Source organism: Theobroma umbraticum, unplaced genomic scaffold, assembly GCF_002168275.2.
Source record: "Theobroma umbraticum cultivar Fairchild unplaced genomic scaffold, ASM216827v3 scaffold_130.0, whole genome shotgun sequence".
Taxonomy (NCBI): Eukaryota; Viridiplantae; Streptophyta; class Magnoliopsida; order Malvales; family Malvaceae; genus Theobroma; species Theobroma umbraticum.
Genome location: NW_018397264.1, coordinates 6,459,243 through 6,471,770, shown reverse-complemented (window position 1 = coordinate 6,471,770; position 12,528 = coordinate 6,459,243). Strand labels below are relative to the sequence as shown.

General features: G+C 38.3%; 3 protein-coding genes across 4 annotated transcripts; all 3 read right to left on the bottom strand.

Annotated features, from left to right (window-relative positions):
* Positions 1 to 501: 501 nt before the first annotated feature.
* On the bottom strand, positions 502 to 3,416 carry LOC110421007 (2-oxoglutarate (2OG) and Fe(II)-dependent oxygenase superfamily protein). The gene is made up of 7 exons (XM_021434431.2): positions 3,179 to 3,416; positions 3,026 to 3,083; positions 2,845 to 2,949; positions 2,345 to 2,402; positions 1,475 to 1,650; positions 1,069 to 1,138; positions 502 to 975 (listed from the first exon to the last, which is right to left on the bottom strand). Exons 1-7 carry the CDS (start codon positions 3,322 to 3,324, stop codon positions 680 to 682), a joined length of 909 nt encoding a protein of 302 aa, XP_021290106.1. The 5' UTR covers positions 3,325 to 3,416; the 3' UTR covers positions 502 to 679.
* Positions 3,417 to 3,741: 325 nt separating this feature from the next.
* LOC110421005 (Protein kinase superfamily protein) lies at positions 3,742 to 7,133 on the bottom strand. The gene is made up of 9 exons (XM_021434425.2): positions 6,754 to 7,133; positions 6,031 to 6,146; positions 5,512 to 5,937; positions 5,179 to 5,430; positions 4,926 to 5,080; positions 4,721 to 4,800; positions 4,488 to 4,623; positions 4,257 to 4,406; positions 3,742 to 4,176 (listed from the first exon to the last, which is right to left on the bottom strand). The coding sequence occupies exons 1-9, from the start codon at positions 6,828 to 6,830 to the stop codon at positions 3,991 to 3,993; spliced, it is 1,578 nt and encodes a 525-aa protein (XP_021290100.1). The 5' UTR covers positions 6,831 to 7,133; the 3' UTR covers positions 3,742 to 3,990.
* A 693-nt stretch (positions 7,134 to 7,826) lies between these two features.
* On the bottom strand, positions 7,827 to 11,364 carry LOC110421006 (PH-response transcription factor). 2 transcript variants are annotated; one of them, XM_021434430.2, is made up of 9 exons: positions 10,514 to 11,364; positions 10,343 to 10,411; positions 9,786 to 9,842; positions 9,647 to 9,671; positions 9,344 to 9,436; positions 8,884 to 9,105; positions 8,465 to 8,507; positions 8,127 to 8,205; positions 7,827 to 8,040 (listed from the first exon to the last, which is right to left on the bottom strand). In XM_021434430.2, exons 1-9 carry the CDS (start codon positions 10,790 to 10,792, stop codon positions 7,948 to 7,950), a joined length of 960 nt encoding a protein of 319 aa, XP_021290105.1. In that variant the 5' UTR covers positions 10,793 to 11,364; the 3' UTR covers positions 7,827 to 7,947. The 2 variants fall into 2 exon arrangements, with proteins under 2 accessions (XP_021290105.1, XP_021290104.1); XM_021434429.2 differs by having other exon boundaries at positions 9,647 to 9,686; positions 10,514 to 11,361.
* Positions 11,365 to 12,528: the final 1,164 nt, after the last annotated feature.

The following is a 12,528-nucleotide window of genomic DNA, read 5'->3' as shown; positions in this document are numbered from 1 at the left end:
TGGATAAAAGAATCTGTCGATCCGACCATTGAATTTGAAAGGGACAAAATAGGATACAAAGGGCGGTAATGTGTGAGCATCCGGTTCAACTTCTTTTTACCGACTTTTTTTTGTTCAACTTTACCTGAAATGATAAGTTTCGGGCACCTAAATTAGATCATTGATCACGTCTTCCCACCACAGAAAAGGTTGACCACTACCATGCTAGGCATCAATCTGGGAACATTTCCTTTAGCTGCAGATTCCATGGCATCATGGGTCTGGTTGGAGACACTTTCCCATCTACCGTCCAGGTCACCTCATTTTCAAGCACAAGTAGAATATGCAGAAACTTTGTAGCTATCTAACAAGGACCATGTATGAGAAATGTGAATGTTACTAAAGAACGTGTTAACCAAGCTAATAAGACCAGATCCTGTTGTCTTATAGGAATACTGTTCGAACTATCTACATCTCTACGTTTCATTTTCAGACGATTGGATTAACAAATGGAGGATGAAATAGAGTAATTGATCAGTACAGGTAAAGGCAAACGGGCGTTTAAAATACATGTAATTCGACTATGTTTGTGAAAACCGTAACAGAGGAGTGTGTATTTATAATAATCCACCAAAAAATTAATAAATAACCACCAGAGAGAATCCAGCTGCAGATGCTGTCGTGGAAGCATAGCGTACAACTAACATACTTTACAGCTTCTCCTACAATAGCCAGGAAGCGCTGCAGATCCAATCATATACTCTGGGTTCTTGGAGCACTCACCAAGAGCAGCCCATCTCTCACAACTCTCATTCAAATCTGTGCAGTTGCCACCGGCTTCCAAATTCTTGTCAAAAGAATCAACATGAATCCACTTTGTTGCCGACCATTTCTCACCTTCAATCACTGGGCACCCAGCATGCAGACTGCTTGGGTCAGGTATAGCAGATGGGGAGAGACTGAAGAAGAGAAGGGCATCTCCTCTTCGTGGTTTCACTAAATATTTCCAAGGTTGAGATACAAAACATCAATTAATTGCTAGACGAAAGTATATGAACAATTCATAAAAGCTTTTCTGATGTTGCTTACCTGCAATTCCCTTCTTTGCACATTCTGAGAGGTCATCATCTGTTGCAGGAGTCTTACGACGTGAAGATTCCTGATGATGAAGTTAAATGAGAAAAAAATGTATCATGCATTATCATTGCTAGAGAAAGAGAGAGAGAGAAAACAACTGCAGTCATCCGCACCCAGCACGTCATTACCCATGTATAAGAAGGGATGCCAGGTGGGAAGCTTATTCCATTGCCCATCCATGAGCATGTATCTTGTACATAAGAACTGATCTCAGAAGCTTCTGAGAATAAACTGAATCATGAAGCTTAAAAAATGTTCAAGCCACTGGAAAACAACAGTGGCTTAAATAACAGTTGACTGCAAGTATATGAAACAACACAATAAGAGCTCTAATAGAAATAAGGACACTTCAACAAACCTCTGCTTGGGGGAATACTGTTTCACCACCTTTGGTCACATCTGTAAGATACATCAGCACAGTTGCTATACGGTGTCCACCCCTAGCAATATTCACCTTGTCGACAAAGTAGTCGTAGTGTGGATCATATTTCTGTCCATGCTCATATCTCAACACTTGCATGTCTTCCCCATTTTCTGGAAATGAGAAAAAAAATCATGTTACTATGTATTTTCTTAATTTAACTACAATTGCTAATTTCTATTCAAACACGTATATGTCTGGTTTTCTACTTAACATATCACAAATGAGATTTATGTGTCCCAGCCAAAGAGTAGCATGCAGCTTTACAATGATGACCAGAAGATGATCACATAAATATGATATACATATTGATATATTCACAGATCATAAAACAAAAAGGTCGCATTCCAGATGCATAGATTAGCAATCTAGATATATAGTTCACAGACAAATAGGAATTAACTGCAGACAGAAATGTGCAAAATAAACTGCCTTTTGTCCTATGAAAAACATTTAACATCTGGTGCACCCACATCATAGTTATTGGTCAATTTCGTGATTATGAAACTTGTCTTCTAAATAAGGTTACATACACAAACTGGCTGGAAGAATCACAGTAGCAGAATCTAGCTAAATCTTGACCACTAGATGATACTTTTCAAAAGTCCCTAACATATCACTATGGTGTGCAAGCAATCTTCACAGCTTATTTAAATGTCATGAAAACAGAAATTCGTAATTTAGACATGGAACTAATAAAAGTGGTCTTAATAGACCACCCAAATTAAAATATGGTAAAAGCGAAGATCAAGATTCAAAAGAGATAGAAGCTCGAGCAACAATCTTTTTGAACAATAGTATACAAACCTTTGGGAAGAAATGTCCATGTTGAAATCTTGTCCTCTATACCAGCAACAATAGGATCCTGCAAAAGATAAAAAGAGCACGCATAATGCTCCTCGCAGAATTATCCAATGATCCAAACCACACATTTGGTTAAAGCATAATGAGTTTCAGTGTTGTGAGTGCCTCTTTCCAAAAACTTATGGCTAAAACCTTGTCAGATTGAGGTCATCTGAGACCATCATTAACATCTGCTTACGAATCTAGCCTATAACAATACAAAAGCATGAAATTATCTATGGCACTATTACATGTTAGTTATAAAAAGCACGAAATTGACTACCATTTTAGCAAAACTCTACCATAATAGCTACTATTCGATATCTAATGTCCTACGAATGTCAGAAAGGATAGCTGTCAAGTAAAGCTCAAAGCTTGAAATGCCAAGAATTACACTTTCCATAATTGGCTAAACAAGAAAAATACGATTGACAAGCAATATTGAAGTTGATAAAAGATCGAACCTTTCCCTTAGGTATAAACATCCCTGAGCTCGTACGGACTTCGCTAAGCTTGCTCTTTCCACTAACATTATCAGCAACTGCAGATCTCTTTAGCTCCGATTTCGCCTTTAATAATAACAAAAACTAAAATTAAATGAATTCAAATTAAAAATGAATTGACGAAAGTGTAAATTGAACTTACGAGAGAGATCAAATGATCGCATTCGAGGTCCGTTAAGAAGCCTTCATAGATAAAAGCCCTGCAAAAAGAAGGGAAATAAAAAAAAATTGAAAATTTTACCAGATTTGCTGGCCAATTCAAAAGAAATCGAGAGAGATAGAGAGGGAGAGAGACCTAGGTTTCCAGGAAACTTGTTTGGCTTTGGCAGGATTGATGATGGAGCTTGGAGGAGTTAAGAACGAATCACAACATTGGTACAAGATTGAAGCGATTGAGAACAATATGGCGAATTGGAGAGGAAAACTCTTCGCAGCAGCCATTGTAATGTAGAATTTGGATCACGAGAAAGAGAGAGTGAGATTTTCCGGGAAAGAAAAGTCAATGTTTTCTTGGGCAAACGAGACTTCCTGACAATGATTCTTCGCCCGTTTCTTTTATGTCTGGATACCTGGAATTGTCAAAACGTTGTCGTGTTAGACATCACGGCTTCTTGAAATTTTGCTAGCCTAGACTGGTATTAATTAATTAATTAATTTTTAATACAAACCAACTTAGTAGTTATAAGAAGTAATTACTTCCATCCTGTAAGCATTATTTTATTTTTAGTTTTTTTTATCCTTGTTTAATAACAAAAATATCATAAAATATTAAAATAATCGTATTTATAATTTATAAATACGAGACTTGATGTATTTTAAAATATCAAAATCGTAACAATAATTTATAAATATGGGATTTTGATTAATGAAAAAGAAATGTATACAAGAATACAACTTCCCTCCTTCAAACTGTTCTGATCCCTCAACTTTTGGGGGATGCTTCATTGCTGAAACTAGAACTCAATACAAGAATGTAAAGAAAAGCTAGAAGAAATCCACAACTCCACAGAATTTACAACTTTCCATAGAAGAAAGAATTCAGACTTCAAAGTCACCTAATGAACATAAAAAGGTAAATGACTAGGGAAACCTCTTGTCAAGGTTTGACTAACAAAGTTCTTCATTGGACTGTCCCAAAAGAATCTCCATCTGACGAAGATCATTCAAGTACTTTGTTGAGTTGTATTCTTCTGCATCATGGATCTCCTCCGAGTAAGTCCTCTGAAGGATAGACTTTTCGCGATGTTTTAGCATCTCCAAGCAGGTAAGATCACCCTTCAGGATGTCTACAACCTGCAGGCAAAATGCAAAGTTTTTGAATCAATCTGGATACAGCAAATATTTAATTCTTCGGGTTGTTGATTCGGACATGCCTGGCTCATTTGGGGTCGATTCACTGCTGACTGATGTATACACATGGAAGCTGTTGCAGTAACACGGTTCAACTGGTCCATGTTATAGGCATCCCCCAGGGTTGGATCCACGAGTTCTTCGATCTTGTTTTCTTTGATCAATGGTTTTGCCTGCAAGAATTTTGTGCAAGGAAGTTGAATCATGGGAATGCTCTCAGAACAGTGGGACATGGTGGTATAAAGCAAACCTACCCACATAACAAGGCTTTGCTGTGAACTATCTACGGCTTGCCTGCCAGTGATGAGTTCCAGCAGCAGTACCCCGAAAGCATAGACATCCGTTTTTTCATCTACGATGCCATGCATGAAGAACTCTGGAGGAAGGTAACTGTCAACGACAAGGAATTATTCTGTTGAAATTTCTTTATGTAATGAAAGAGTTTTTAAGGTTCATAAATCAAAAATGGGGTTTTCTAGTTACAAACCCAAATGTGCCTTCCACTCTAGAGACGGTATGATGAGTCCATTGATCAGGTAACCACTTTGCAAGCCCAAAATCAGAAATCTGGATTCCATTTGGAAAAATTCAACCCTAAGCAAGGAACTTCTATAGAAAAAACCTATAGTTTTGCATAGCTGCTGCTCCATTCTTCCGCAGAGCAGCAAAGTTGTTCGAGTTTCAAGATGTACCTGTGCATCAAAGTCCTCTGTGAGCAGTATGTTTGAAGCCTTGATATCTTTATGGATGATTCTCCTCTGGCAACCTTCATGAAGATAGCAGAGGCCTTCAGCAGTCCCTACAGCAATCTTGAATCTGATGCCCCAACTCAGTTTCTCCTTTGGACCTGAATGTGCATAGCAACAAATTTGAACTGCTAAATTTTTGCGAATTAAGAACTTGCAAAGAAATACCCTAATTTAAAGAGGCTTCAGAGAAACAAACCATAGAGTAATGATGCCAGGCTTCCATGGGGAGACAATTGAAGAACGAGGTGCATCCCTCCTTCAACCCCATACCCGATTAATTTAGCGATGTTGGGATGGTCAACATGAACTATAATTCCAAGCTCAGACAAGAAATCCATGGTCATCTCTTCTGATGAACCTCTGGTTAGCCGCTTAATTGCAACAAGCTTTCCACTTTTCAATTGCCCTTTGTAAACTTCTGCATACCCTCCTTCTCCTATCAAATTTTCTACTCAAAAACAATAGATGCGACATAAATGTTCGTCAGGTGTAAATTTGAGCCAAAACCAAGTAGGAGGAGGAAATATACCATGGCTGAAGTTATTGGTTGCTTCATGAAGCTCTGAGAGCGAGAAGTTCTTCCAGGTAGATTTGAAACAGCATAGTTCAGCATCCAAAGTTGAAGATAGTTGTGGAACCATGTCATCTCTAACTCGTTTGCTCTTTCTTCTAGTGAGCTTGTTCTTTAGAGGAGGTAGGGTTTGAAAGGGGATTCCAGGTCCTTTCTTCAGTAAGCGAAAGAAGCCACGCCATTGAACAGAAGTAGCTGAACTTTGATGATTTTCAGAGTCTGATGAAGTGCTGGCCTTGGAAGAAGTTGGCTCAGATTCTGCAGATTCTATAGATTCCACACTTCTTGATTCTATCGATTCTAAACTTGTTGAGCAGTCCTCGAGAGCAGCTGTTGGAGATGGCTGATCTATTCTCTCTACTTCGGCGCCTAAAGATGCCAAGTCTAACATGATAGAATTGTAAGCATAAGCAAAAAATCATTCAAATTCTCCTATTCTGTGTCCAGAGAACTTGGAAATGGATTATTAATTATTACCAAGGGATGATATTGAGTCAGAGAAACCAGCTCGATGTCTTCTCCTTATATGACGAAAAGGCTCCCATTTCCTGGCAGTTTTGTGGGAACCATTGCTGTCAACGGATGATACACCACTACAAGAGGGAAAAAGAAAACAGATGATATGACAAGATATGATAAACAAGCAAAAACCCAGAATGGCAATCTGGATTATCAGAAGAACTAATGAACAGGGAGATCAGAAGAGCCATTGAAACATCATCTGTTACAAATGAAGGTGATGAATAGAAGATAAAAGAGCAAAGCCTGGAAAAAAGAAACAACAAACCGAGAAATAGGTTCCAATAATTGGTAATTAAATGCTGCAAAATTGTAGGGAATTCCATGGAACAAACTTAATATTTTGAACTCCAATTCTTCTATTGAATTACAAGCTTCTATTTCTTTCCTCCATTAAAAAGCAAATAGCATAGCATTAGGAATACAAGAGAAATCCTAGTCCCTCCTAAGCATTGTGATTGTGAAAAATAAAATCAATTAAATCTGAGAGAATCAAAACAGCCAAAGACATATTGAAATCATTGAAGCATAAATGCATGAAACTTCTAATTGAGATGGAAACAAAGAGGCTTGAAGCCTGAAAGCCAAAAGCGTATTCTAGGTGATAATAATCCTTGAAGATTGATAAACAAACAAAACCCAATGCTGCAAACACGAAAACAAATCATAAAGAAACCGGACTTAGAAGCTAAGAGCCTGAACAGGATGCATGCCAAGTACCATGAAGGAGCAGAATTAGGTTCTCTGGCATCCCTCATGGCTTTTCAGAGGTGACCAAAAACCAGAAGCCAAAAGAGAAGCTAAGGAATGACAAAGGGAGAGGGAGAGAGAGAGAATGAGAGAGGTGAAAAATGGAAGTAGCGGGTTGGCATCATTCTCTGAGCTTTCTCTAATATCCATATTGTTTTTTTGGACAGATCACCTGACTTTTGTGCCTAAAAGTAGGCTTTCCGGCCTTTCCTCCTTCTTAATCCATTCCCTTTTTTTGGCAGAAATCTATAAAAAATAAATTGAGAAGAGAATATTTTGATCCTATATTTAGCATATGTTAAGGAATGTTGAAGGCTTGTCAGAAGCACGTAAGGGGATCTCTTACAAGTTACAAGAACAGCCATTACAGCAATGTCTCCCTTATTTTGGGTCTTTGACACGTGGAACAAACTTCCATTTTTTTTATGCCTCGACCAACAAAATCCTTCTGGGTCAACAAGACAATCCTGACACGTTGAGAAAACAGGGGAATTTGCCACTTTATGTGCAGATTCAAACCAGATAAGCCGTATTTCCCACAAGAAGTACATCATCAGAAAGCCTTCCTTCGAGCTATGAAAAGCTAAACTAGGAGGGATTATATTACCCCAAGCCATTTCATCTTCGTATCTGCCTGTCGGGGCCAGCAATTGAGGAAGCTTTCAGCCTATGTTTAATTATTACTATTATTTTTCACCAGTTTAATCAAATTTCTTCTTTTTCTTCTTCCTTCCCTTTCTTCCCCAGCCACTTTTTCTTGGTGAGGGCCACATAGCCTAAAATGTTACTCCTTAATAAAAGTATGATCCTTAGAGCAAAACACAAACAGAGATCAAGTATTTCGACCTTTACTTGAACAAGAAATTTCGGCCAAAGCCTCAGGTATCCTGATCAAAGAAGTTTTTAGTATGTTTCTTGCTCCTTCGACATGCATTTTTTTATATTTCTCACCATTGGAACAGCCTCATGCACAAAGTTGCATCCAATACAAAATATATGGAGTATTTCTGAAGGTGTCACAACACAGGCTTTATTAGGTATTTTATACCAAAAAATGTAATATAAGTCACAAAGTGGAAAAACCCGAAGATCACAAAAGCTAGGTACAATTTCAGCTCAGCTGATTTAATGGACATTCCGATTGATCAAACCCTCAAATATTGCATAAAGATCTCTGTTATCTGGGCCAAAAATCTCTTCTGCCTTCCTTAAAGTCTCCTGGACAATTCAGATAAACAAGGAGATGAACATGTTACAATGAGAAACAAATTTCAGAAAAAAAAAAAGGAAAACAAGTTATATACTTCTCTCGTTTGCTTGTGGGAATTTAGCTCTTTAACATTGGCCAGGAAGGCACCAAACTGCTCGTAAGACAAACGGCTCCTGATGAAACAAAAGTGGTGGTCAGATAGGCAATTTGTTATAAGCCATGCCTTCAGGTGCAGGCAAAACTTCAAAGCTGGTGATATAAATCAATACCCAAGAACAAACTGTGAGGAATTTTGATCAAATTCACATGGGTGTTTCCTTAAACTGATAAATATAAGGTCTTTGATCAGATATGTAGATTCTGCATATTTCAGTGTACATAACAGTTTAATCTTTCCACAATTATATGTTTTCATATTATGGATGTATTTACCTGACTTGGCGGAAGAATTCTTTTCCATCAACCCGAGTGCGTCCTGACACATATCCAGAAAGAAGTCATATGTTAAATACTATATAGTTGCTTCCTTAAAATTAGTTAAGCTGCTTCTTTTATCATAAAATCTAAAAACTCTTCCAGTATCAGGAAATAAAATTTCATGATCGTTGCAACATTAAAATAGTGGGGTGCCACAGCCACATATACATCTATATAGCTCCAGTGACACTGTTTTTCATTTCCTTTCTTCTCTTTTCAACATTCACTTGCAGTTAATGTTAATATCAAGATGGTTTGACATTTAGAGTTCTTTGTTAGCAGTTCATTTGGTATTGCATAACTACCACATCCAGCCCTACAAGCAATTAGATTCTGAGTAAGTTCTTATTCTAGAAGAAAGTTTCGAAGCTAACCTGTCTGTGATCCACTGTCGCAGCTTGACATTGGCAGCCTATCATCAAACATGCCTCTTGAGGTAGAAAATGAAACTGAATGTCTCTTAGGAGACACTGGCTTAGATGTTCTTGTGGGAGATACAGAAGCTGACAAACTTGGTGGAGAACCTGGAGGAGTTAGCCGAGGTGTGCTTATTTGTGACGCTAGCAGGATGCTATGTGGTATACCAGGTCGTGAGGCTGCAATTATGATGGTACTTAGTAAGAAAAATAGACAACAGTATTGAGTAAGAAATGGAAAAGAATTGACTCAGTTGCAAACATTTGCATTTTTTGCATGATACCACGCATGCTTGAACAACCATCCATGAACAGAGAAACAGGAAGAACTTCAGTAATGTGTGGAAGACATCTAAAGTTGAAATAATCATGTTTATGAAAAAATTCTGCCACACTGCCAAAACCAACAAAGACTTACCATCTGTGTCACGATCCTCCACTAATGAATTTCCCATATCAAAATATTGGCTGCGCATTGAAGAAGTTCTTGAAGGCAAAGTAACATCATCTTCTGAAAAGGTCAGAACAAACCAAGGGTTATATCATAATGAAAGGAAAAATGTTTAAGCACTGACCAACAGCTTAAAGCCTTAAGCATCACAACAAGAACTATGAGGAAGGCACCTTTTATTGATGCATTAAAGATTCAATCTAGACTATAGATACACTGCATGAATGAACTTTAAACGAGCTCAACTCAGTCAATAGGAAAATAGTATACCTGATGGTGTTGGCTTCACAATGATCTGGGGACCCCCTGACTATAGCAAAGTTAGCAAGTCCAAAAACTTCAACACATTATCCTAGAAGAAACAATTCTTGGAATAATCAATGGAGAACACCGGTGGAAAACAACTTACAGAACTTTCCTCATCCTCTTGAAGCGACTGCATAAGTGTCCTTCTAAAGACCTCCAACTGTGCACGCGGAAAACAGTACAACCTCAGACTACATTGTCTAATAAAATGCTTATACCCTACTTGCCATTTTCCCAAAGACCATTTAGCTCAAACCACATCAGCCCCTTGCTTGTTCAGAGGCATCTATGAAGGGCACTCTCAAATTTCTAGAATTCTCATCATTTTGTACCACAAAATAAATACATAACCCACAAAATGATAACATTACAAATCATCATGAAATGCTTATGCCTTCCCTTACCGGGCATCTAAGAAGGCCACATTGGCTATAAAAATTTAATGGGCACCCTTTATTTTGAATGAATGTCAGAATATCCTCACCATTTCAACTGTTATATAACTCATATTATAAATACATCGAAACACTTTCTTCTTCTACTTCCTTTTATTCAATCAAATTTCTTTTTCTCTGAATAACTAAATTGTATTAAAAAAATAAAAATTTACAAGCTTTTGTCAACCAATGAACCAAAAGTCAAACCCCATTAACATTTTACCTTGGAAACATCTCTCTGAAGCTTCCTTACAGTGTTGGAAAGCGAAGCATTATCTTTCATCAAGCCCGCCTACCCAAAAAAAAAAACAGAAAGAGAAAAAAAAAAGTCAATTATTCATTTAATTATTTCTTAGAAAAGGGCAAGAAATTAAAGTCAATGCCAAGGTCGGACCTTCTGCTGGTCGGCCTTAACGAGTTTATCCGAGGTTTCAGACAAAGAAGCATCGAGGGAGTCGATCTGTTCATAAAGGTCGGCGATTTGTTGGTCTTTCTCGGCGAGCTTGAGCCGAAGGGAAGAAGACTCAGCTTCCAGTAAGGAGACGCGCGTGGAGAGTGCAATGGAGGTGATCTTGCGGGCCACGTCGAGTTGCTCGAATGGATCAGAGGGTAGTACTTGCAAGACTTCCTCGGGAAGATCGAAGGTCGAACCACCCGATTCTTTCCCCAACATTTCTCTCTCCAATCTTCTCTATTCTATGCTATTGTTGCTTACTTTTTTCCGTTTTATTATTTTTTTAATTTCTTTTTATCGTGCATGAAAGGTAATGGGGATTGGATGGACGGGGATTTGGTCAGTTGCACATGGGGTCAGAATTGAGAGTGTGTGGGTGTTGTTGTTCTTTTGATTATAACATTGTTTCGATAAAACAAGAACCAACATGTGGCTTGTGAATGGATAGGCAAGAGACAAAAAGGTTCTAGTGGTCTGGTTATTCTTACACTGCTGATTTCCTTTTGTCCTTTTCGGCTTTCTGCATCAGAATTGGGCAGAGGGTTTGGTCCTAAAGTGGGATCGGGGTTGGCTAGGGTGGCTTTGTCAAGTGAGAATCCTCTTTCATGGGCTTGGCAGGCTGTCTTCAGGAAAATGGGCTTCCTGTTTCAGTATGGTTTCTGGTGAAGACCTGGCTGTCTCCTCCCCAACAGCTAACTAGCCCATTAACCACCTGGAAAAGTGGTTCATCCTTTCCTTCTGCATGGTTTTATAGCAGAACTGCTTCTCTGGGAGCTGATATGCTTGCCGTGGGGACTGCCTGCCCATTGCAGAAGCAGTGGAGTCAATATATATGAACTGCCTAACTTCAAAAATAAGCTAAGAAAGCCATGTTGATCATGTTGTTAGAAATCAGTTGAGTCTCCAGGAAACCAAAATGGTCCACAAAGTCATGGAAAATAAAACATGCCAGGAAACCGACCAAAACCCAATAACATAAAAAACATGTGAGGTAAGAACTGTTGGGTTTGAGGCTTTGGAGCCAAGATTCTGAAGTCATTACAAAAAGGTAAAACTTAGTGGTAGGTCTTTTGATATGGTAATCTGGCAATAACATAGTTCAGATTTGATAGTGAGTTTGGTTCTAAAGCAGGTGCCTTCCAACTCATATCGTATCAGAATTTCAGAAGCATATGTATAACTTCTATAGTTCTATATTGATTGGAAACAGCTGTAGTGGGAGTTGATAAGTATGTAGGTTGTCAAAAAACAAAACCAGATGCCTGAGTCATCCGGCACTTCCCAGGCCTAGCTAGGAGATCAGCATCAGCGGGCAAATTATGGGACCACGAAGTTAAATCATTATATCCATCCCAAAATCTACATCACTGAAAATCAACACAAGTGGGCAAATGAAGTGAACAGAAGCCAAATTCACTGATCTGCATCATATTAATTAACTGAAAGGGAAAAAAAAAAGATTCTCCAACATGAGTTAAACCACACCACAACGGAAAAAGAAAAAGCAAATTAATTGCCTTCACTCTGTCCTTAGATTCATCTCCTTAGCCTAGATTCATCCTCTTAGCCTCATTGGTGAACATGGGTCAGTTCCACTTCAGTCCTTGTTAGAACCAGTTCCTATACATTAAGGGGATCTGTACTAATTTTTGGGCCTATTTTATCAGTGGAACCAAATTAGACCAGACCATTTTGCTTGATGAACAATGTAATGGTATTTTAGCAATAATTAAGTTCACTGTTATCTGTACTTAAGCATTGAATTTGAGCGGAATGTTCTTCCTTCTAAACATCAAAAAGGGTAGTGACAGGTAGCTTGTTCTCAGCCTTGTGGCTTTAGGGAATGTGACAAGCAAATTCCCATCTTCCTTTCACATTCAAACTAAATTTATTGCACCCCCTTGCAATTCAATTCAACTGAAACAAAGTTATTGTCTTCAGCAACCCAGTTTTGA

Coding starts and splice junctions, on each gene's coding strand:
- LOC110421007 (XM_021434431.2), bottom strand. CDS start 3,324: ATGGCTGCTGCGAAGAGTTTTCCTCTCCAATTCGCCATATTGTTCTCA. Junction 1,651..2,344: donor ATGGACATTTCTTCCCAAAG/GTTTGTATACTA, acceptor TCTCATTTCCAG/AAAATGGGGAAGACATGCAA. Junction 1,139..1,474: donor CAGTATTCCCCCAAGCAGAG/GTTTGTTGAAGT, acceptor CTTCATCATCAG/GAATCTTCACGTCGTAAGAC.
- LOC110421005 (XM_021434425.2), bottom strand. CDS start 6,830: ATGAGGGATGCCAGAGAACCTAATTCTGCTCCTTCATGGTACTTGGCA. Junction 4,801..4,925: donor CAGAGGACTTTGATGCACAG/GTACATCTTGAA, acceptor AATGGAATCCAG/ATTTCTGATTTTGGGCTTGC. Junction 4,177..4,256: donor ATCGACCCCAAATGAGCCAG/GCATGTCCGAAT, acceptor TTTTGCCTGCAG/GTTGTAGACATCCTGAAGGG.
- LOC110421006 (XM_021434429.2), bottom strand. CDS start 10,792: ATGTTGGGGAAAGAATCGGGTGGTTCGACCTTCGATCTTCCCGAGGAA. Junction 9,687..9,785: donor AAGAGGATGAGGAAAGTTCT/GTAAGTTGTTTT, acceptor ACTTTGCTATAG/TCAGGGGGTCCCCAGATCAT. Junction 8,206..8,464: donor GAATTCTTCCGCCAAGTCAG/GTAAATACATCC, acceptor TTGTTTCATCAG/GAGCCGTTTGTCTTACGAGC.